General features: G+C 38.9%; 3 protein-coding genes across 3 annotated transcripts; 1 reads left to right on the plus strand and 2 right to left on the minus strand.

The window, feature by feature from the left end:
* Window positions 1–253: 253 nt before the first annotated feature.
* LOC306835835 (glutathione S-transferase omega-1-like) lies at window positions 254–3,986 on the plus strand. The gene is made up of 6 exons (XM_079362599.1): window positions 254–420; window positions 2,433–2,541; window positions 2,637–2,859; window positions 2,959–3,060; window positions 3,229–3,335; window positions 3,496–3,986. Exons 1-6 carry the CDS (start codon window positions 393–395, stop codon window positions 3,644–3,646), a joined length of 720 nt encoding a protein of 239 aa, XP_079218725.1. The 5' UTR covers window positions 254–392; the 3' UTR covers window positions 3,647–3,986.
* A 4-nt stretch (window positions 3,987–3,990) lies between these two features.
* itprip (inositol 1,4,5-trisphosphate receptor interacting protein) lies at window positions 3,991–8,356 on the minus strand. The gene is made up of 2 exons (XM_079362598.1): window positions 8,177–8,356; window positions 3,991–6,453 (listed from the first exon to the last, which is right to left on the minus strand). Exon 2 carries the CDS (start codon window positions 6,397–6,399, stop codon window positions 4,810–4,812), a length of 1,590 nt encoding a protein of 529 aa, XP_079218724.1. The 5' UTR covers window positions 6,400–6,453; window positions 8,177–8,356; the 3' UTR covers window positions 3,991–4,809.
* Window positions 8,357–8,985: 629 nt separating this feature from the next.
* fas (Fas cell surface death receptor) lies at window positions 8,986–13,551 on the minus strand. The gene is made up of 9 exons (XM_079363484.1): window positions 13,421–13,551; window positions 12,699–12,796; window positions 12,378–12,512; window positions 11,502–11,619; window positions 11,337–11,407; window positions 11,126–11,227; window positions 10,911–10,960; window positions 10,348–10,366; window positions 8,986–9,775 (listed from the first exon to the last, which is right to left on the minus strand). The coding sequence occupies exons 1-9, from the start codon at window positions 13,498–13,500 to the stop codon at window positions 9,474–9,476; spliced, it is 975 nt and encodes a 324-aa protein (XP_079219610.1). The 5' UTR covers window positions 13,501–13,551; the 3' UTR covers window positions 8,986–9,473.
* Window positions 13,552–23,740: the final 10,189 nt, after the last annotated feature.

A 23,740-nucleotide genomic window follows, 5' to 3' on the forward strand; every position in this document is an offset into this window, starting at 1 on the left:
TTCGTCAGTTTATGCGCCTACAGTATATGGAGTTAACGTTGAAAATGTCGGATAATTAAAATATAAAGTGACTTTTTCCAGATAATTAAAACAGTAATATAATTGTTTTTTGTCCACCACTAGCTACCTAGTTTAGTTGTGACTGTAACGAAGTTGTTTTTAATAGTTGGTGAATCCACATTATGTTTAAAGGCCTTGAATGCACCGAAGTCGAACTTTCCAAAAAGGGAAATCCGAGCATATGAGAAGCACGTGAATGCATGTGTCTGATGGCGCTTATATATACCTAAACCCCGGAAATAAGGTTCATTTGGGTACCTTGTGTTCTTGTCAGCTTTCTTCATTCTTGCCATTTTACATTTATACACCACCTGGAAATAAAGAAAAAAAACATGTCTACTGAAAAGTGCTTCGCCAAAGGTAAGAGTACAGCTTTTACCAGGATACTTCTAAAAGCTTCTTGTAAGTCGCCCTCTGTCATAGTGTGCTAAAAGCGTAGTACTTCATAGAAGTTCGCTTGCATTTCAGTGGTTCAAGTGTATTCAATTTAGTTATCATTAAATGCATGGCTTTAACTGAAGTATGACTTTAAGTCAATTGTGAAACTGAACTTTGCACTATGCACATTTATTATCCAGTGTTCTGTAAGATGAAAGGATGCATAGAGGTAAATTATGTTTTTGCACAGTCATCATGGTTTTGCATTTTCTTCCTCACTTAAAGTACAGTAGAGAATTTCATTTAGCCCATAATAAATCTATAAAAACTCAATTAAACCTGAATACAATAAAGTATACTTAATTATTGAATTTACACAAAATAAATCATAAACAAAAAAAGATACACTAATTAAACATCACATCTAGTCTACTTTTCCCAGCTTTTGAGACACAATTAGCAAACTTCAACACGTTGAACTTAAACAGCCGTTCCTGTTTTTGCACATCTGTCCACCCCAATATTTTAGGTTTTTGACGAGCGACCTCATGAAACACATTTTTTAATAAATGAATATGGGTCATTAATGCAGTTATAAATAGGCCGTATGCAGTTCAATATAAACAGGTTGAAGGTAACGTGCTGAGTAATAAACATATTGCAGTCAAATCTACACTATGTTGGAAGTCACATTTGCTAAATAGATAAATATATTGCAGTTAAATACAATATAATTTAGAGTATTCACTTTACTTTTGCTTACATAATGAAATAAACATATCAGCAAAAAAATATATATTTTTAAAAAAGGTGATATAACTCCTTTTAAGATCTGGGAAAACGGATTGAAAAGCAGATGTAAAAGATTACTAGAATCTGAGAAATGTTATTATAGTTATTATAAGTCAATCATTTGAAATAATACATGATAAATGTTAGTAAAGGACTTGATCTTGTGACTGTAGGCTGAAAGGTAAAAGTTCAAACAGCTGATAAGCTGGACAAAAGAGTGAAAGACAATACAGAGTGACGATTGTAACATTACATTTAAAGGTTGGGCTATTTAAACAGGTGTTTCAACTCCACACATTATACAGGAGCCGCCCCGCCTCTATTCAGAGTCAGATCATGTTACATCATTTCGTCTTTGTTTTTTTTTTAACCAATACCTTTGTTGTGTCATAACCAAATCACTTTCAGAAAGAAAAGAGTCACTTTTGTCAGTGAACTATTCTTGTTAAGATGTTACTGTGAAGAAGTGGTGTCATACTTCTTTTTGTCATAATATGTAATAATAATAATATAATGTATCTTAGGTATTTGCACTGCATTATGGCAGCGTACTGGTTTGTGTTTGTAAATCATTATAAAAATGGTTATGCTTAAGATAATAAAGGGCCGATCTGAAGCGTGTATTCATGACGGTAATTAACTGATAATGGTGAGTTTATGTCTCCATAATCACTCGTATCATAATGGTAGTTAAAACGGTTTCCTAACCTGAGGTTGGATTTTCTTCAGGCCGGAGATCGCGGTGTGATCAGAGTGTGTTTTGTTTTTTTGATTAGGTGATGACTGTTTGCATCTATTCACTGAGAAAACAAGAAAACATTTCTATGAAGCATGCTGTCTGTGAACTTGTTGGACATTTAGAGTTGTTATTGATACTCTGTGATGGATGAACATTTCAGTGAATGAAACCGGTTAACGCATGAACATATTTTGACTCCATATTTTTGACGGCTTTTTAATGTGTAAGAATGCATCATATCATGTGTTTAAAATAATCCTATTCATAGAATGCAGAGACATAAAGAGATATAAATGACTGGAGATAGATGATTAAGTACAACATCTCAAATGACATGAATATAAAGCAAGTATCTCCAACATTCTGAGTATCTGAAACAGAATGATATGTTAGTTTCAGGCAGCACTGGTCAGAAGCACATGTTGTTGCTGCATATAGTCTTTGCTTTTTGTTTGTCTTCCAGGCAGTGCTGCACCTGCATCAGTGCCCGAAGGCGTCATCCGACTTTACAGCATGAGATTCTGCCCATTCGCTCACCGGACCAGACTCGTGCTGAATGCCAAAGGGATCAAGTAAACACCCATTTAATGTCTTTTAAACTGGGCATCGCAGGCTCCCTGTTACCTGTCATTTTGTTTACATTTGCTACATCTGTTTCGTCTTTCAGGCACGAAACGATCAATATCAACCTGAAAGACAAACCTGAGTGGTTCCTCGAGAAGAACCCCCTCGGTCTGGTCCCTATGCTGGAGACGCCTGCTGGGGAATTGATCTATGAGTCGCCCATCACCTGTGACTACCTGGATGAAGTTTACCCTGAGAACAGGCTGCTTCCTTCCTCTCCTTATGGTAAAGCTCAACAGAGGATGATGCTGGAGCATTTCTCCAAGGTAGTTTGGTTGCTTCTGAATAGTGAGGATTTGTCTGTATGCTTTCCTTCTGTCACAGTCATGAAATAATAATCACATCAGTGACGCTGTCTTCAACAGGTAACTCCATACTTCTACAAGATCCCCTCAGGAAGGAAGAATGGAGAAGATGTGTCAGGGCTGGAGGCTGAACTGAAGGAGAAGTTTGCCAAATTAAACAAGGCAGGTTGCAGAATTCGCTGCTCAGGATTCTTAATAGAAATTAAAGAGCACCCTGTGGTTGTCAATACAAGTTATAAACATTTAAATTAATGAGTGAAAACAGATTATCCTGTTGTCCTTCTATCATGACTTTACATAATGCTGATGGGTGCCATCTTTATTTTCTAGGACCTTGTTAACAAGAAGACAAAGTTCTTTGGCGGTGATTCCATCACAATGATCGACTACATGATGTGGCCATTCTTTGACAGGATTGAGCTCTTCGAACTGAAACAGTAAGTTTTATTCTTTAAGGACATTCACAAATACATTTTATTTATAGAGGCTTTTTTAAACAAATATTAGGTCAAGAACAAAAATCAGGCCTTTACATAAAAAAAAGAACCTGACTATCTGAGGTTGTGTCTGACTATTTTAGTTCCTTTGTCTTTTCAGCTGCCTTGACGGAACACCTGAGCTTAACAAGTGGATCGAGCGCATGATGGAGGATCCGGCTGTCAAAGCCACCACACACAGCATGGACACCTACAAGGCCTTCTACAAGAGCTATGCGGACGGGAAACCCAACTATGACCTTGGCCTTTAAAAAAGGAAAAAACCCTGAAGATTTTTACATCCATTTTAAATTTTGATTGTTTGATTGTTGGTTTTCAAAAAAGTTTACTCTAAAGCAAAGTCAATGTAGCCAAAAACTGTATTTATCTCTGAACATATCTCATGGTGAAGGATACACGAAAAAACTTGTTTTCAGTTGCCTACACTCATGTTTCATTCTACATGTCTGCACTCTTTTTTTTTTTTTTTTTAAACAAAATCACACCTTAAGAACCATTACCACTCTCAGAAAATGTCACCAGGAATAGAATAAGAAAAGCTGCGCTTTTTAGGTGTGTGTGTTTCAAAATAAAATCTGTTAAAGCAAATCTCACATTGAGTTTACATTGTTTTTATTGGACATAAAATACTGAGGTAAATATTGTGGCAGTAATGCCACTGGAAACAATCTGAATGTTCTGTCAATTCCACATTAACTAACCTGAAAGATACATCATGTCTGCCCTGATTTATTTAAAAGCTGAAGCTTCACCAAAGATTAAAAAAAAATAAAAATTAACATGGCAACAAAACAAACATTACATCATGAAGTAGCTGCCATCATATTTGCAAAGGTGTGAATATAAACCAAACACTGTTGGACTGTTTATTACATTATTCCTGTTATGCTGCCATAATATCAGAGGTATTTGTGTACATTTCTTAACTAACAAAAGTGATTTTTCTTTTTCCATGTAAATGGTGAAATGTATTTAAAAAATTATTATGTAGAGAACTTTTTTTCGACTTTCAACGATTTAAATGAAGTTGTTATGAAACAAGTCACATCCCTTTCAAGCCCCAAACTATTCTACAGAATGAAATGTGCACAGGTTACAATTGATCTTTGGAATATGCAAGGCCCAGACTGTCCCGATGTAGATTTATAAAAAAAAAAAAAAAAGGACCCAATGTTTAAAGACTGCTTCTGTACTGCTTCAGTTAAGAATTAAAACAATTGGCACCTTGTCGAGTGTAAAGCAGAAACCACTATGTCTAGATAATGGCCAGAATAAAACTTCTTCAAGCACTTTTTCATCTTAGTGCTTGAGCTCTGGTGCAACATTATTCTTAGTAAAAACTGAACGGTATGTGCTCGTGCTAAAATGAGAGAATATAGAAGACAAACATGGCCAAAGCTCACAAACTTGCATCTCAGCTGTGGTGTAAACCTCCATTTGGTAAGTGAGGTGTGTATTCCTGTAATAGCACATTTGCATTTCTCAACATCTCTTGAAAATGTTTGACTGTCACTGCATAAAGTTCCGTCTGCAACACCAGAGGTCGCAGCAGATTGATGGGCTCTGCTCTTTGAATTCTTTCAGGAACTTGGACTTCTTCTGGCACTTTACTGTTCCCAATGAGAACATGGTGAAGTCTCTTCTCCTGCAGACTCCTCTGCATTAAGACGAGTACGTCCCGAAGCCTGTGCTCCATGTTCTCAAAGCCCCATGAGGACGGGCTGTTACTCAGCAACAAGTGCAACAGCGCTGTCTTAAAGTGGTAGTTTGTCAATGCACTGCTTCCTGTGAGCCCGGTCTGCTTCCTGTGTAAGAAAGTCACAATCTGAAGGCAGTGTAAATGACAGGAATGCTGTGGTAGGCATTTGGTGAAATGTTTAAACAAATTTCTCTCATAGATTGCAAAAGAGAGGGGCCAGTACGGATCCGGAGGACTCTCACAATCTGAAGGAAAGTGAGAGACGAAATAAGCGTCGGTCTCCTCAAACTGAACCGCAGGTATGATGTTCATCACGATGACTTTTCCAGAAGGGAATCGGATCTTTAGAGCCCCCGCTGCATCCAGGTTGCGGAAGGTGACCTCAAAGTCGTACTTGTGAGAAATGCGTCCCCACGCTTTCGTGACAGAGATCTGAAACCACTTCATGACTTGATCTTTGGCCAGGAGAGATGTGTTCCTGGAGCACAGGAGCTCATCGGCACTGCAGTCAACTCCGATGGCGTCGTCTCTGCTGTGTAACAGACAAAGCATGTCCTCTCCCAGATTAGCAGAGCCACAGAGACAGCCCTCCTCGTTCTCCTTGTTCACCTTTATTTTGCCACAGCCCTGCATGTCCGGAGGCACGTCGCTGGAGGGGCAGCACCACAGGCGGAACTGAAAAGAGTGCGGATCGGGAGGTGAGAAAGGCACCAAAAGGTCGCACATTAAGGGCTTACACACCCTCCAGGACTCAAACATGCTCCCTATTCCAACAAAGTCCCCGACTTCCATGTCTGTCCTGTCACACACGCTCCTGAGCGATTCCAACAAGTCATCAGCAAAACCCTCGACAAACTCCCTCACCCTCCAGCTGTCATGGGCCGAGGTGTAGGTGCATTTGTCACAGAAGTTACCAAGGACATCCTTATCTAGTACCATCGTCTTTGGGGTGATAGATCCACCCTCCAGAAACATGTCTTCATCCTCTACGGGCCTGACTTCTCTGTCAGCAAGCTCAACTCTGCACATCTCAATAGTGAAGAAAATGATGAATGACACCGTGCTCCAAAAGTACCAACTGTAACCCTCCTCTGTGCTGGCTTCCTCCAGCTGCGACTCCAACTGCGCCAGCTCTTTCTCCAGCTTAGACTGCTCCATTTCCAACCTCTCCTCATGCGCCCGCATACGAGCCATCATCTCCTCATCCTGTTCGTGGACTGTGGTGTTCTCGCGAGGAAACAGCAAGGGATGGTTTAATATGGCAGCCGCAACCACCATGCACACTCGTGCAATGGACCCCTGCATCTTCAGCGCGTCTTTAATTAAAAACACCTTGCGGAAATCGGTGCGGCTCAGATTCTGAAAGAAAAACAGAAATAAGTGCTTTATTAATAAGTAGATAAACGTTTTTTTTTTTTTTTTAAAAACACTGGTTTACAGAGATAAATAAATGACTTGATATTCACTGACTTCACTGATTCTTTCTCAACAATGACGAGTAAACACCTCCTTCTTATTAGCCGCCTTTATTAGTTGCAAGATATGCGGTCTCTACCTCTCCCTCGGGTTTAAGATATCATCCCATCACTCCTCAAGTTTCTGCATGTTAATTAAAACTGTGAGGAGTGATGAGACCGGAGCCTAGACACCAACAAACAAACACAAACTATGTTCTGCTGCGATAAATACATGGAATGAAACAAACATGAGTTGTCCGGCTGAAATCAAGTTATTTCTGTAGGAGCACTCTACCCGGGGGGAAGGCACAGTTTGTGCCTCTAAATTTAGAGGCAGTGGGATGGGTGACGCACTGGTCCATGATCAGACTGTGCAACTATGGAGGAAGGAAGATCGAGCATTTCTCTGATAACCCTTTTTGGTTACCTTCATTCTGCCAGTGAACATTAACATCCTGTTCCCAAACCACAAATAAGTGGCATCTCCCCCTCCCCCCCTTTTGGAAAATGTCCAAACTTTATTTACAAGTGGAAGAAACTGACATTGACATAATGATCTGCTTTCCTGGTTGTCATTGAGTAACCCACATGCACTTCTATATATTGTACAAAAAGGAAATTACACAAGTCTTTTTTTGTTCCACAACTTTAGTATTTAGACAGCTGCACACAGCTTTAATGGAGATAGTCGGAACTAAATCTGTCTTCATAAAACCTTAACTATCAAAGACATATAACATGTTCAGTGGAACTGTGTGCTAATAACAAGAAATATGAAGTACACATGTATAATGATGTCAGTGTAAGTGTATTAGCTGTTCTCTGTCAGAGTTGAGTTGAAATGTCAGTGCAGTTAAAGCAGAGTATGTGTGGCTGCAGAGCCAGGGAAACTTCCCATGACTTACTCACTGGGATTCTTTCCAACACTTCCATGGCTCAGTCCATCCAAACAAACATCAAGTCAGACAGAGGGGCCAAGAATGTATTTTAGACCATCTCTTGATACATAACATTAAGATTATTGTCAGCTTAAATACTGAGAACGACTAAGAAATAACCTTTTATTTTCAAAGAGGAATAACATTACCATATATAAATCTTAATCTTAGAGTAGCCTTATTTAAAAAAAATACTTTTGAATTTCAAGTAAAAAAAAAACAAGTATTTCCGAAGTGAGATATTTTTACTTCAGCAACAAATAAAGTGTATACATCTTTTGAGTACAAATTTAAAGTCGTATTTAGGGTATAACATTAGTAAATGTAAACTACACTAATTGTAAGGTGGCGAAAGGGAAAACTCTTATGACGTCACTTGTGAAGAGACGTCGGTACTCTGCCAACGTTACCTCCTCAGTTGTCGTAGCTACAAAATATCCACTCATGTTGTGACAAACTTCATTTCCGGCAAACGACTCATGTTTTACACAAGGAAGCTAACAAACATTACTTCATATGATGATTTCTTAAACTTTCAGACATAGAATGACAACTAAAAACCTTACAAAAAACACAGCCTACAAGGCATATTTTTGTTTGCACGTTTAGCCCCTTAACGTAGCTCAAGTCCTGAAAAGTAACAGCTTAAACAATGCAGACTACAGTGTTAAACTTTAAAACCCTTACCTTTGCCTTGTTCACTGGTTGAGTTCATGGTCATAAACTCGACGTGTAGTGATCTTTCTGGTGAGAACAGACTCATGAGGGAAAACGAGGGAACAGCTCTTCTACACATTTCCTGAGTGTGTGCTCCACCCATCCAACAACGAGACACCGCCTTACTTCCTCTGCGTCACCACAATAGAGGATCTGAGCACTGAGCCTTTTGCTTTAGGATTTATTGTATCAATGTGTTTTCGAACAATATATTTTGTATGGTGTCATCCACTGGCATAATTTTAGAAAAAAAGAGTTGAAATCAATCAGAACAATAACATGTTACTAAAGAGCTTAGTATTTCAATTAAATGCAAGACTTTAATGTCTTTTATTGACTAGGCCTATCTGATGATGTCATACCTTTAGTCACGTTAACATTTCTTTGCAAATTAAAAATCTGAAATTCTTTTAATTATAGCCCTATTGTTGCTTATAAAGTAGCTAAATTTAGGCTTTCCTCCATTTAAGAGCATTTCAGTTATAGCCTCGTACACTTGTTTTAGGCTATTTAGGTATAAGTTTAAAAAAGTTGATTGATCTAGAACTCACTAAAAATCATTTTGCGAAAGACTCCGTCAATAAGGTAAGTTAATATTCGTGGTGTTACTGTAACAGTTGAAATAATCGTACTGGAAACAGTAATGTTGTTGTATGGTGCCAAAAAGAAATTCAACTTTCTAACTTCAGAAGTTTTGGCAAATTTGATTGCTCAGAGACATGCATTATTGTCAGTCAACATTTTGAAGCTCTGTACAACAATACTTCTTTGGACATAGGTTAATGTATTCAGTGACACTTAGAGATTTATTCAAGTACAAAGCACAATAAACAAGCAAGCCTCACATAATCCCTTGTCATACAGACTTTGTCCTGAAACATTTTTACGTCAAAACAGTACAACAGGTGCATTTCAGTACATTTGGATGTAATCAAAATTCAGTGTTTGGAAGGTAATACTGACAAGACAATCTCACAATCTGTTATTTAATAAACTGAAAAGGAGATCATAGTGATAATTCTCAGTAGCAACAAGCAACGCCACACGACTAAAAACAAACGTAAGTGATCAGGGCTGAGAAACCCCGTTACAAATCTTGGTATTCATAGTTCAGCTCTCTCATGTAAACATGACACCCGGTAGAAAATAACAACATGTAGGCGGTAGGAGACCTGAATTTCATTTCATGACATTAAACTATATTTAAAAAATCGTAGTTCATATTCATCCCATGAAAACATTTAAAATCTGCTTATTACAGACACATTTAAGCTGAAGTGTTTTCTCCACTGGCTTTGAGTAATAAAGCCATCACTTTCTCTTCTTTGGCCTTTTTCTTACTACGTTGTAGGATTTCTATCAACCTCCTGGGGGCCGCCTTTCCCTCCTTTTCCACCCAGATCGACAGTAGTTTGCGTGTCTGCTCATCACTGTCACCTGGGTGGTCCAGCTTACAGGATTCAATATCTGTACTCAGCACGCCACTACGAGTTGCCACGTCCTGCATATCCTTCCATCCCATAATTTTTACAATGTCAGGGATGAGAGGTTGGAGATCCACATCTGGAACTAAAGAGAAAGATGGTAAAAAGAGAAAGATGGTAAAAAAAAATTAACTTGTTCAACATTGCAGAAGTTACACTTCACTTTTAAATACATGGAGCAGCTGTTTTATTCTTATGGATGACAAAGACGGGGAAAGGGTGTATTTTTCCAGTTCAGTTCCACAACAATCTGTTTCCCAAGCCAGCTTTTTGGCATATTTCAATATTTATAATCAACTACTTTCCAAGTGTTTCAAGTCAGTCGCTGTCTTTTTTTACTGCATTGATAATATAAGGTTTTATTCAGTAAATTACCTAAAGTTTGACAAGTTTCCTCATTCAAGCTGATTCAGTTTTGTTGCTGGATTTTAATTATTTAAGAGGAGAAAACCTCTGTGGGTATTTTGGCGGCTGGTAAAATCACTCAACAATACATCATGATGGGGGGGTGTTAAGGTGTGGTTTGTAAAGTCCCCTAATTAATGATGGATTGGCATTCCATCAAGTGTCTTTCACAAGCTATTGCTATTTCTCTTAAAATCAAGAGCAATCGCAAATCATGCCTAAATAATGGATTTAGAAACATGCCACTCTTACCATTTAGAGGCTGCATCTCCTGGAAAGCAGAAGAAGATGTTAATGATAGTAATTCCACTCAATCTTACAACTACACAGGGATAAATAAAGACTGCTAACAAGCTTTAAAAATACATCACACCACAGTACTATCGACACAAAGCAAGCACATTTAAAAACTAACCTGTACCTCCTTGAGAAAGGAGCAGCTATGTCAAAGTTAAAGCAAAGAAAGAAGAGTGTTTATCATTTATATACAACTGGAGTGACCAGAGTGTGACACAAGAGTTTAGATAGACTTAGATTAAAAAAAAACAAACAAACAGCACAAACATTTTAATACTTGTCAGAGTTATAAAAAGACTAAAATAGGGCTTTCACACTTGCAGAAAAACTCCTGATATTTCCAGGAGGAGCTGCATGTGTGAAAGCAAATGTTTTACTCACACTTCATCCGGAGTTTCTCTTGCCAGACCCCTACAAGTTTTTCCCATCGCAAGTCAGAATGAGCTTGCTGTGGAAAAGCTTATCTGGATATTTTTCAGGAGTGCATAATGTGAAAACAGCTCAATAGAACAACTTACCAAATCACCAGCATTTTCATGTATTCCTCCTGTTGTTTTGTTCTGTTGTCCTGAGATAGATTTGAGAGATATATTCTTATTGGATGAGGTACACATTTAAAGCACAAGACCAGAATACATTCATTGGAGTAGCACCAGACGAAGTACTAACAGAGTTTTAATACCCTCTGCTGATCATTTTCCCTATAGATGGATATAGTAGTGAAAATACTCACGAGATCTTTTTCTTTTTATCCAAAAGAACACAGCGGTAGCAATGATTAACAATACTAACAATGGAACAACTATGCCAGCTATTATCCCTGCTCGATTTCCTCCTGCAACACAAAGTAATGGATGACATGTGACCTCACCTCTTAAATGATGACATTTCTGTTTATAAATGACAACCATGATTGAATTTGAACTACTTGATCTGAGTCACACCTTTAATTTCTTCATTGCAGACTGTGTTATTTTTGCCTGCACATTTCACTTTGATGCCCTCAGCACCACACCTTGAATCCCAGGGGAAAAGAAAATGAGTGAAAGTTGAACAAAGCCATTTCCTCAATGTTGTTTTTCACAGACATGTGACAGAGCAGAACTTACTTTTTACAAGGATGGCAGAGGTGACAGATTTCTGTGCTACTGATGCAGTAGTGATCCGGACGACAGCGACACTTAGCGTTCCTGGGAGCGGTACAAGGTTCATCCTCCTCTAGGTTTTCTTTAAAGAGAGTAAGACAAAATTAATAGTTATGAAGGGACCTGATGTATGGAACCGAAATTTAGAAATACAGTGGGGTTTTTTGTGACTTGCTAAAGCATAAAATCTAAGAATAGTCTTGAATATATGTCAATCATATTGTAATTGACTAGTTGTAGGCTATTTTATGAAAAATATGTTAAGACTGAGAACTAAACTCTCATAGATGGACTGATAAAGTCTATTTTTACATCTGAAAATCTAAAGGTATAGCATCATCGGAGCAGGGCTTGGACTTTTGATTCTTATCAATCATTTAATTATTAGAGAGAATGTCAGGAAAAAACATCAATTATATTTCCCAAGGATGTTTTTTTCCCTACAAACCACCCAAATCCAAACGCATTTTGACTTCAATGGTATAGAAAAAGGAAAACATGCAGATATAAAAATAACATGGTTGAGAAAATTGAGAAGAACATTCGGCATGCATGCATAATCATTAATTTAAACATGATTAAAAACAGGTTAACATCACTCCAAGAGGAGAGCAAGGCAGCAAGACCAGATAAAATGAAAGAAATGGTTGGTCAATCAAATTTCCCCAGAAATCAACAACTTAACTATTGCTTCATGATTTAAGTGACTGCACTGATTGATAATTCTGAAAAAAACCTAACTTGAAAAAAGGTCAACTGCACTGAAACCTTCTTTCATGGAGATCTGAATGTTTTCCTTTGGGTGTCACCGGCAATAAAATTAAGTATTTTGTCTGATACCGTTTGGGTGACCGCAGTTTGTGCAGGGCTCACAGGACGTCTCTTTACTGGGATGACTGCTGAATGTTCTCTGCTCACAAGGCTCACAACTCCCATATTGTAGATTTTTCTCGCAGTGCGTCTTCAGCTTTAGACCTACAGTCCGGAAACACAGACATTGTCTTAAAGTCAGTACTTGAGCTGTAAACACAAATATAGATGCAGTAATAAATTTCATAAAGAAATACCTCAGAGAGAACACACCAGGGTCTAAAAATAAGATGCTTCTATGACCTCACCCCCCTTTATTTGTCATTCAAACTGACATAATTTGACACTTACCAACCCCACACAGACAGCAGTTCCTCTCTTCGTGTCTGTAAGTGCCAAATGCACACGTGCTTCCCCCAGCAGTTTGGGATGAGGCGGGAGGAAAGGACCTGATGATAAAACAGTGATGGAAAACCACAGACTGTAAATATGAATGTAATTTATGTTGACAAAAATACGACTGTTGAGGGTATGTGACTATGTTCCTGGAGCCTGCCTCTGCAGGATTTTACTCTTCCGCACAATCTTATGTAAGATTATGCGAAAACGAAAGTGAAAGTCTGTACTCTGAAATTCCCCTACTACTACTACTTTCGGAATATATACATGTATTTTTCATAAATGTGTGTAAAAACCTAAACCTATATAACAAAGTCTAAGTTTACGCCAAATGGTAGTCTAGTTTTGAACTCAGGTGTTGTGGAGAATCATGCTCCCCTTTCGTTTTCTTTTCCCTCCTTAACCTCACCCACGTAGCTCCTTAACCTCACCCACGTAGCACCCACACCTCACTATTTTATTATTATTATATTTAAACTGTACTAATGCTCTAACAGAAACCACAACGATAACCTCGACTCTTAAATGTACGTTATTTAAAATCATTTTGACACATTAACTATCGAGGTGCTCGTTTAGCTGAAACATATTTTCACATAACATCTGCGAAAAACACAATGTCAAGTTAACTTACAGCTCACGCACTCATTTTTGTCTACATAAATGATACTCACACAAGTATGGAGATTAAAATGCAGACGATAAACAAGGCATAAGACTTGTTTGAGGCTGCTGTCATCGTGTCGCCCTGCATTGACACACTCCACAACACAAGAGCAGCCGAAACTGAAGTTCAACTTCTCAAACTACTGTGTAGTCTGACACCGCGCATGCGGGTTTTTTTTTGTTTCCGGTTTTTTTAACCAAGCATATCTGTGCATTGTTACTGTTGCTGAAAATATTTAGGTTAATGTACTACTGAAGCCTTTATTCTATTAGCCTATTAAATTTTACAGACAGCGGACTCTCATAGCAAAGCTACAGCTCTGATTACTGTCAAGCTCTTTGTGTTGCCTTATAGCTATATAGTTTATGGTACTCTGGAAGTTGATATTCTGAATAAACTTTGCACCATCAAACACTATTTATTTATACATGAGAATGTTGATAAATAAATTGACACATGTGAACTAATAGGTCTGATTTTTTTTAATGTATTCAATTTGCCGTACAACTTGATTTTTAAAGAACTAATAATGTAAGACTCAAGTAATGCCACTAGGTGGTGATATTGTTCTACCGCACTGTTTTTATAGTTCAGCTTAAATGAATTAGGCTGAGGAGCTAATGAGGGTCCTTTAATACAGGGGTCCTTCAACTTTTTTAGACCATGGATCCCTTTCAAAATTGTATATTTCATCCATTACTTTGAAGATATATACCAGAATATGATGGTGTTATATAAATATATATAATGCCAGTGTTTGGTGAGGCCTAATGGTGTGTGATGTGTGCAATGACAAATGTTGTAAGCACCACCAGTGAAAATAGGGGTCCCCAGTCTCTAGCACTGTTACATTGGGGGTCACGGGCTGAAAGGGAACCCCTGACATAGCCAAGCTGTATTCTGACTTAGCAGATACATTTTTAAGAAAGTTGAATCATTTTACACATGCTAACATATTTTCTGACTTTAACTTATAACTTATCAAGCATCAAACCAAATAGCTGCAAAACCACCACCAGAGAGATGTGCAGTGTGTAGCTTTCAGCTCTTTGGAAATCGTCAACACTGGCCAAAAGTGTTTTGCCTCACATTGATCCTAGGTCATATGCAGAATAAGTCAGTGATATAGCTCCACTGAGATGAAGAAAGGGAAAAATATAGAGTAAGACAATGTTTTTTTTTTTTTTTTAAGAAGAAATGCTCAAAGGGCTTGTGTTTTAAAGCAACCCAAAAGATGCAGAAGAAGAGGGAGGAGACGAGTCGGAGAAGCAGTAACAGCTCTATTCTTTTTTGTAAAAGGAGCACTGGAAAGGAGGAGAGCAGACTTCAGTGGTTGTCATTGCTTTCATTCTATTCATTAATACTTTATTGCATAGTGCTTTTCAAAAATGTAGTTAACTGTAGTCACACTGCACTTGTTTTTGTGGGGAAATCAGGTCACAACAAGCAAAGCAACACGTTTTTCTTGAAATTTAATTGCATGTATATCAGTTGCAACTTTTGTAGCTGAAATATTCCCCCTAGAGTACACAATGCATTTTCTAACTCAAAATGTCATGCATGTTGTGGAAGAGTGCTGCATATTTCATATTCACTTCCTGGAGGTTTAGCTCATTCTTTAACAATAGCTGCACTCCTGTCATAAAGCCAAAGCTTTTACACCTACAGTTTGAAATCAGAATATTTCTTTAAGATTGGATGTCATTTGGTTTGACGTGTGCTTTTAATTAAGGGTTGCTTTACTGCTGCAATTTTTACTTTTAAAAACTCTGGTGTCTTATTTTACTTGTACTAGAATCCAGTAAATGTTGCAAAAAAAATTCTTGAAGTGAGGAGACTGATTAAATGTAAACATTTTTGTTTTAATGGTCAGGGTCAGATGGTCAGATGAAAAAACCTGGCCCTTAGGAAATCTTTCAAATCAATTCAAACCTGTTTATTAACATAATGAAAATATAAAAACTTTAGTATTCAGACAGGTAAAATAACAATGTTGTGATAGCAACAGAAATTCACTTAAAAGTACATGTGCATTAAAAAGCTAAAATAGTTTCAGCCCTCCCCAGGATCTGAAGGTTCCAAAATGAGTTTAAATTAGCCTGTTTTACACCGATAATCCTCGCACAGAATACTGTTTAGACTGTTTCTGCCCTACACTGTGAGGCTGTGAGACCAGCAGATACAAGGGTTAGGGTTAGGGTTAGGGTCCAACAAAGAGGACTCTCAATAAAACACTGATAGCAATGACAAAGGATTACAGGATTGACTGAGAATGAATTCAGAGTTCGGGGGGGGGGGGGGGGCAAATAAGGCAAATAATGTCCTGCCTGGTAACCTGTGTCTAGTACTGCAATTGAAGCTGGCACCTCTGACTCCTGATGCTTCTTCACAGGCAGAACAGGAAGCGGGTCATGCTGCTCTTCAACTACAGGAAATAACCTCTGTGCTGATGACGCAGGTCTCCAGGGACTGCTCAGCAAGTTTTGCAGATCTGAAGCCTACTGTATTTCAGCGACTGCGTGAGCGGCAGGGCTTTGCAAAGCTGTGCAACATGTTGTGGCACGGACACACATTGATTTGCTTGTACTCAGCCACACATCTCTCTGAGTGTTGTTTTGTTCCATACATTAAAAGTAGGTCTGAATTGTCAAAAACAACCAAAATATCTCCCTGACTTTCTATCCTTCAGCCCCAGCCTGCATATATCCAAACTGACTATGAAAATACATAAATCTGTTAAGCTGCCACGAGACAATATGCCTGTGCAGCGAGATTTCCCTCCTCAACATGTCCAGTGGTCTGCCTAATTAGAGCCGAGCGTATCTGTGGGCAAAGAAATCTGTGTCTGCAAATGGAAGGGGGATTTGTCCAAGAGTATTTATTCACTGCAATGTCTGGTAGGGAAGACAATGGATAGGAGTGAAGATTGGATGTCCTCTTCTAAACTGTTCTGAGTGCTTTCTCCAGCGCACGGGACAGACAAGAATAATGCTGGTTGAATATCCCACAGAGATGGATTTATTGGGACTATTGGCATTCGACAATCCTGTTAGGGACTTAGTCATAGCAGAGTCAGCAGGGAGAGACTGAACTGAGCCTATAGGAAAAACTGATTTCAGCCCTGCCTGTCCTATCCTTTACCTGTCCTCTCTGATCTTAAAGTGGGTCCAATTCAGTCATTTGTCCTTTGTCTTAAATGCACTGTTCAGAGGATGCTAACTATTTTGAGAACCTTCTCTCATTTCTTATAGGCAAATATGTATGTGTAATGGACCCTATATATTTGATAGACTGTTACCAGCCAGAGGTACTTTGGCCCACAGGACTATCCTTTTTTAAATGTTAGGGGGCACAAAGTAAAACTAAGAGCAATGACAGTTTGAAACAGAAGGCTAACAATAATTACTAAAGTGTTAGCTTAAAGTAGGCTTAATGAAAGAAGCCTTCCTCATTTTTGCTAAAACTTATAGATGGTTGAAATAGTCAAAAGTTAAGATTAAGTTCTAAACGCAGTCAAAATAAGGAGGCAAGAGTCTTTAATTTTGAGGTAAAAACAAAATAGCTAGCAAAATAAAAAGTTACATCTGAAAGCTAACTCTTAGCTCAAAATAGCCTAATTAACAGCTGACTATAAGTTACTAATTAGTTATAAATTACTAAATAGCTGGCAATCGTACACACACACACACACACACACACACTAACATACACACCACACACACTTTACACACATGAACACAATGATATCACCTCCCATCCACCAGCCTGGAAAATATTAACCTTTTCATCTCACGTCACCTTTTGGTCTAACTGTGTGCGTCAGGCTTGCATGCCTGCAGAAAAATGCAACACTGCACACATGCACATTATGAACTGGTGTAACTCCACACACATGTATACACGCCAACATACTGAGAGTCAAACGACTGCAGAAGATATCCCAGAGGATCTTCAGAGAATTCAGGGAGTGGAGAGTCATTTGGTAAAGACGATCAAACTGCAGGAAATGAGAATCACTGACCCTCCCTTGTGACTGAATGTACAATCTGTGCCTGAAATCAGTTGGAGGAAGAAAGAAAACAGAAAAAGTTAGCTGGAGAAGGAAATGTTTGAGGGTCTATAAATAGAAAACCCACGTTTGAGTGATTCTGAAATGCATGCAGTCATTTATAATTCAGCTGTTGCTGTCTATAACTTTGAAATGTAGAAACTTGAAAAGAAAAGCTGTCACTCGTGATTGGATCCACTGACTCTAATTTAAATGAGGTGGGTTTAAGTGTACACATTAATATTAATATAAACTTATACAATGTACTACAACATGAGAATGAAACCACATTAGTGGATAAACCCACAGCTTTAGTTGATCAACTCCTGCATTTGCTAAAAAGCTGCAGCAGCAATCTTGTACATAGAAACGTTGATGTGCTGAATTTGATTTCAAAACAGTCTAATGTTCTTAGATCTACTGTACATGGGAGCTGCTTTGTCCGCTGCCTGTCGTCAGACAAAGGATATAAAATGCCTCTCAAACACTGTTAATCTTATCTAAGATTGTTAGCACAATCAACAATGATGACGGGATTTTGTGTTTGAGCATGAGGCATTAAGGAAAACAAACAGTATATTGTGAGCATAAAGAGAAGAAGGCTTTTGGCATTGACAAGGTGCATGGGGCCTCATTCATAATTCAGAGGCGTCGCAGCAATATGAGAGAGGAGGACGCATCTGTCTGCATTACGCCAGCGTTGCCTCTGCGTTGCATCACCCTCCCGGGTGGTTCGTTTTCTAGAGTTTTATACGCTCCCTATCAGTTGAGCGCTAGCTGTGGTTAATTTCAGCCTCAGATAAGACCCTTTTCTTTGTCACCAGCTCCTTTTTTTTTGACCCAGCTCCTTTGCCCTGTCACATAGCCTGAAAGTGCTTCCTCTGTCTGAGATCTTTCAAAGGAGTGCTGACTGGATGAGCCGCTGTTGTCTTGTTTTTACTTGTGCCTGCTTAGTGTGCAGCATCACAAGTGAGGATATTATGAACCCTCAATGCTAACTCAAAACCCATCCCCCACACATACATGTATAGCTGTCTCCCCACACAAAGAGAGGCGCATGTGCCTTATTACCCACATACATGCGCACACACACAGCTGGCTGCTGGTCTGTCTGACCTAGTTTATTTCTGTAGGCTGCTCTAATGGAGAGAGCTAGCATGGCGTATTATCTGACTGCATCTGATTTGCATTTCTGCCCTGTCACTGGCAGATGGCACCAGAGGTCGAGAGCATAACTTTTTGGAGGCCTTCTATACACCACACACACACACACACACACACACACACACACACGCACACACACAAACATACACGCCTACACACACAGACGCACACACGCACCTCCCATCCATCAGCCTGAAATGCTTAAATGTTTTAAAAATCGACTACTACATACTGAGTGAGCTTGACATCAAGGAAATGTGGGTATTTTGTCTGTTAAAGAGAGTGCAGGATTGTGTGGGCAAACACACTTACACAAATACACTCACATATGCTGTATGTACGTTTATTTTGTGCACGCAGAGTGAAAGTCTGATGTTCTGACACCCTCTGCTCTTGCACTGTTCATGCTTAATAGGAAGGAAGTGATGAATCACATTCACGTATTTGTCGTTGTGGTGATTGTTCAAGTACTGCAGATAGGGCCTCTTTTTCTGACGCTCCCTTTCTGTCACACACGCGCGCGCACACACACACACACACACACACACACACACACACACACACACACACACACACACACACACACACACACACATTATGTCTCTGTTGAAAATCACAGAGGAATTGAACAGATATGAAACCTCACCCTCCTCAGACCATGGTTGAAATCATTTAGAAAGATACTAGATGACATAAATTGCGTGAAATCGTCTTTACAGTTGCATCAGGAAATGAACTCATCATGACAGTTATCAGAGCTGATGTAGTGCATCCTCTGCTCTCAGTTTTATCAATCAAAACTTACTGTATGTGTTTGCATGATAAATACACAATGGCTTTAAGTTGTGTCTGTTTATACTGATTTATCCAATTTTTCACACCTAATTGTATACAACATACAACCATTGCAGAAATGTGCTCATCAAGAAATACAAAAAGTAATCGATGATATGACTTCACAAAAAAAATCTGTCAAAACAATATGTAAAAAAAAGTGGATAAGAAAAAAGTGGATAAGAAGAGCAGAGGAGATTTTTATGTTATTTTCAACAGGGACACACAAAACACAAAGGGATAATAAAAACAACAAAATCAGACCCAATTATAATCAGACATTGAAGTCACACAAACACAATATCATAATACAAACGACAATAAAAAAGGAAAATATCAGAAAATGAAACGTTTGGACTTTTCTATCTTGTTGTAATGTGCAAATATGTGCAATATGTAGATGTTAAAAGTGTGTTTGAAGTCCAGCTGAGTGTTTGTGGCCATAAAGCATAAGAGTTGCACTTAGAATAATAAGTTGAATATTATCATTTATATTTAAATGTAGTCTTTAAATTATATTGACAGTCTACTGGTTTAGCCAGCTTTCATTCATGAATATTGAATTAACCATATAGTTTACAATAAGACATGCTTTATGACAATGTTATAATCAGTCTACAGTCTGAACAACAATGTAAATATGTCAGCAACATTTCCAACACACAAATATTAGCAAATTGCAAACCCACACTGTATTCACACACAGATGCACAAACCCACCAGCGGTCTTTATTTGGCGACAGGAAATGTCAGGGTGTGCTCTTTTTCTCTTAACCCCTTTCTCTCTCAAACACACACACACACGCACACACACTAAAGTAACCGTTATTTAAGGGTGTGGGGACATTTTCCATGTGGTTTGAGTGGTTAAGCTTTGCAATTGTAAAGTGTGAAAAAAATCTGCCAGAACTGCTCTTCATAAAGAAACTAATGGCTAAAGTGGAGTGGGGGTGAGACTTATTAGTTTGAGGCCAGTTGATGACTTGGGCAAAAACTGGCAACCCCTCCAGTTTCTACAAACACACACACCTTGTCACGACAGAGTTTAACTTTTCCATGAGCTCTGGTGATTGGAGGCCGAATGAGAAAGCATGACATTGTGATAATTTTATTCCCCGAGTTCAAAAATAAAGTTCAAACAGAATACTTCTGTGCTTGAGAATCCCCCTTCTTCCTCCTTTTGTCTTTTGCTTTCACGATTTTCTTTGACATGGCGACCTCCTCTATGACTCATCCTTCAGGTCTCTGGTGTATTGTGGCAAACCGCTGCCAAATTCGCTCTTCTTTTATATCATTTTCTCTCGAGTATCTCTCGTTCTCTCTCTGTCCATTTCAGTCTGCTCTGTTAAGCAGAGGTAAAGTTCTAGTTCAGTGTAGATAGTGTTAAATATTCCATAATTCCAATAAAATAAAGATGAGCAGGCTTTTGTAAAATATAAAACATTGTTAATTATGCAGTTTAGGTCTATCTTTGAGCTGAACTACTTCAATATTTTTACAGACATGCAGAAAATGCCAGAGAGTCATAGTGATGAGTTCTCTCTATGGCGTCCTGTGATTTTATAAGAGACTCGTTATTAACTCAAAGGGAGTTTATTGTGTGGTTCGTACTCAAGTTTAAGAGATACTAAGAAAAATGTGCATGTGTGTTGTGTTTTTGAAAAAAAATAAAAAATAAAGTTACAGTATATTCACTTGGACTACGCCCAAACCACACCTTCAATCACCTGACAAGCCTATACTGAGCCATACTAGTCCGCCCTGTTTGTCTCAGTTATTCGACGACCCACCCTCCCTTCCCTTCCTTTTATCCATTCACCTTCCTTCCTCATAACTTCATCTCATTCGTCAAATTCTAGCAAGTCTGGGCCGTGATCAGCTGTCCATCCTTCCAGACCAGCCAACTGACAATAACCTCATCCATTAGAATCATTATCTTAACATACATTCATCTGTCTCATCAATCATATGGTCGATCATTAAATATCTAGAACACATTATGGTTGCGGCGTGGTCGTTGCTAGGTAACAGGTCAAGGAGGTCAGCGTCAGAGGAGTTTCGCTTCTGTTGAACTTCACTCTGTGACCATGTATGATGCTGAAACTCTTGACAGCACAGAAACGTCCTCTCCACTTTATGTTGTCTGTGTGACAGACTGAGGAAATGCTGCACTATTTGCTGTCTCTTTATACCAGCAATTGTGTCATTTCTACCTCCAAAACCTGTTAGCTACGCAACAGTTTGGGCTTCTGGTGTCTTGCTTAATAGCCTGAAATGGATGCAAGTGGAACTGACATAAGCCTCTGTGTTTATCTGTTATTGTGTGCAGCTGGGAGCATAAGCTAAGGGTGTGTTGATATGCCTTCATGTATGTTGTGGGTGGATGTACATGCCATGGATGTGGATAATATGTGTGTGCTCGTTGTGTGTTCTCATTTACTCTCAGTGTTTGTTTGGGGTTAAAAGCCCCCCATCTCTAAGGGTGTTAGCGGGGGTCATCTAAACCGGATCTGCAGTCGAATCGCTTGAGAGGCAAAATCATAATCTGTGGCTGGCTTTGTGCTCCCAGATTAAAGTGATGATGTTTTAAACCTTTCTCACGGCCGCAATATGCCTTTGCTTTCCTCGCTCCTACCCAGTATGTGAGTGTGACAAGAGCTCCACACGGCTGGGTTCAGGAAAAGGACACCTTCCTCGCTATTTATGAAGCGGGGAGCTTTAGCACATTATCTAAGTCAACGCACGCATGTTCTATTCATCTATTAATTTGCCATCAGCGTGGTGTAGCTATAGCGTATCTTCTGCAGTGTTGGAGGGGAAACAGCTGCTAATCCTAATCCCCCCCGTCTCCCCCCACGGGATTCTGTCAAATCACAGGCCCTTTAAAAAGCTCTGGCTGGCTGGTTCCCGGGCTGGTTGAGTGGCTGGCTGACTGGCAAGCTCTAAATGAGAGGATGGACCACGCTCACCCACTCCCGTGACTGACAATCCACAAGGCCTCCAGAAAGTATGTCACTTGTTTGTACAAGTATGTTCATTCACATACCAGAGATTTCCATTGCATAGTGCTGCTCCAAAGATATTGTCTAATACAGGGAAAGTAGTGTTGTTTTCAGACATGAGAAAGATAAATTAAGTATTACCAAAGTAACACAACCTATCATAATCTCGTTAAAAACACAAGCTAAGATACTATCCGGACAATATCAGTTTTTAACTTCTTATTTCTGTCCATGTTTAAAAGAACTTATTTTCTTGTTGTTATTAAACTAAAAAAATACTGTGTTAGCATAAAGACTGGACACAGGGAGTGAAATCTAGTGTTAATGTCACTTCAAACTTTTTATGTCACTACCTCCAGTCAAATTAGCCAGGACTTTATTTAAAGCAAATGCCGAACTATTGCTTTGAACACTTGTGTCGCATAAGGCCGATTAACCTGAGCTACCTAGTGGCCTACAAATATCAAACATTTGTTTAACTCACCATTAATTGTTGTGCTGACTAGTGAGGGCAACGATGTTCAATCACTTAGTCATGTAATAATTCACATATTGCAAATATTTGTTTGTTTTTTTGCAGAGTTTGACAGATTAAAGTGGGGGTATATGAGGAATGACTCACTTTTGAAGTCAGCCCCAAGTGGAAATTAGAGCAACTGCAATTTAAGGAGGCTTCAGCATTTGCTTTATTTTTTAGCCTTGGATTTTGCAGCTTGATGGAACACTCATAGACTACTGCAAGACCAAAAATGCAGTGATAAATGTTGCAGCTGGGCCTCTGGACACATAATTAGATGAAAATGTTCCACTGAGAGTCATTGTGTTGCTTGCACATATTAAAGAAAACCCTTTGAAACCAACAGATTTCTTTATTTAAAGTCTTGTTCGGTCTATATTTTCCACAAGTACCCATTATTTACAGTTACAGTTATTTTGATGCATCTCAAGAACTGCAAAACCCTGAAGCAACTTATCTTTGAAACTCTTTGAAAGTCTGCAGCTCCATTTCTAACTTTCCCTCTCCAGCACAAACACTGATATCTGTCTTGTCCATCAGCTGTTCTCACATCAGTCATTTCAGATAATGACTCTCAGCTGGGAGAGACAGCGGAGCGGTGGGACTCGGAGGCTGAGGAAAGAGTATCAACCGTCACACTTGCGTCTCCCTCTCTTGTTCTTGGTCTATGAAGATGAGACGGGGATGAGGAGTGCTCGCGTAACCATCAGTCATCAGCATGAGGATTAGGGACTGTCATCAGCAGCCACATGCCTCATATTA

The sequence above is a fragment of the Symphodus melops genome, assembly GCF_947650265.1.
Source record: "Symphodus melops genome assembly, chromosome: 15".
NCBI classification, from domain to species: Eukaryota; Metazoa; Chordata; class Actinopteri; order Labriformes; family Labridae; genus Symphodus; species Symphodus melops.

Coding starts and splice junctions, on each gene's coding strand:
- itprip (XM_079362598.1), bottom strand. CDS start 6,399: ATGCAGGGGTCCATTGCACGAGTGTGCATGGTGGTTGCGGCTGCCATA.
- fas (XM_079363484.1), bottom strand. CDS start 13,500: ATGCAGGGCGACACGATGACAGCAGCCTCAAACAAGTCTTATGCCTTG. Junction 12,797..13,420: donor ATTTTAATCTCCATACTTGT/GTGAGTATCATT, acceptor TTTTATCATCAG/GTCCTTTCCTCCCGCCTCAT. Junction 12,513..12,698: donor CTGCTGTCTGTGTGGGGTTG/GTAAGTGTCAAA, acceptor TCCGGACTGTAG/GTCTAAAGCTGAAGACGCAC.
- LOC306835835 (XM_079362599.1), top strand. CDS start 393: ATGTCTACTGAAAAGTGCTTCGCCAAAG. Junction 3,061..3,228: donor AGTTTGCCAAATTAAACAAG/GCAGGTTGCAGA, acceptor TTTATTTTCTAG/GACCTTGTTAACAAGAAGAC. Junction 3,336..3,495: donor GAGCTCTTCGAACTGAAACA/GTAAGTTTTATT, acceptor TTGTCTTTTCAG/CTGCCTTGACGGAACACCTG.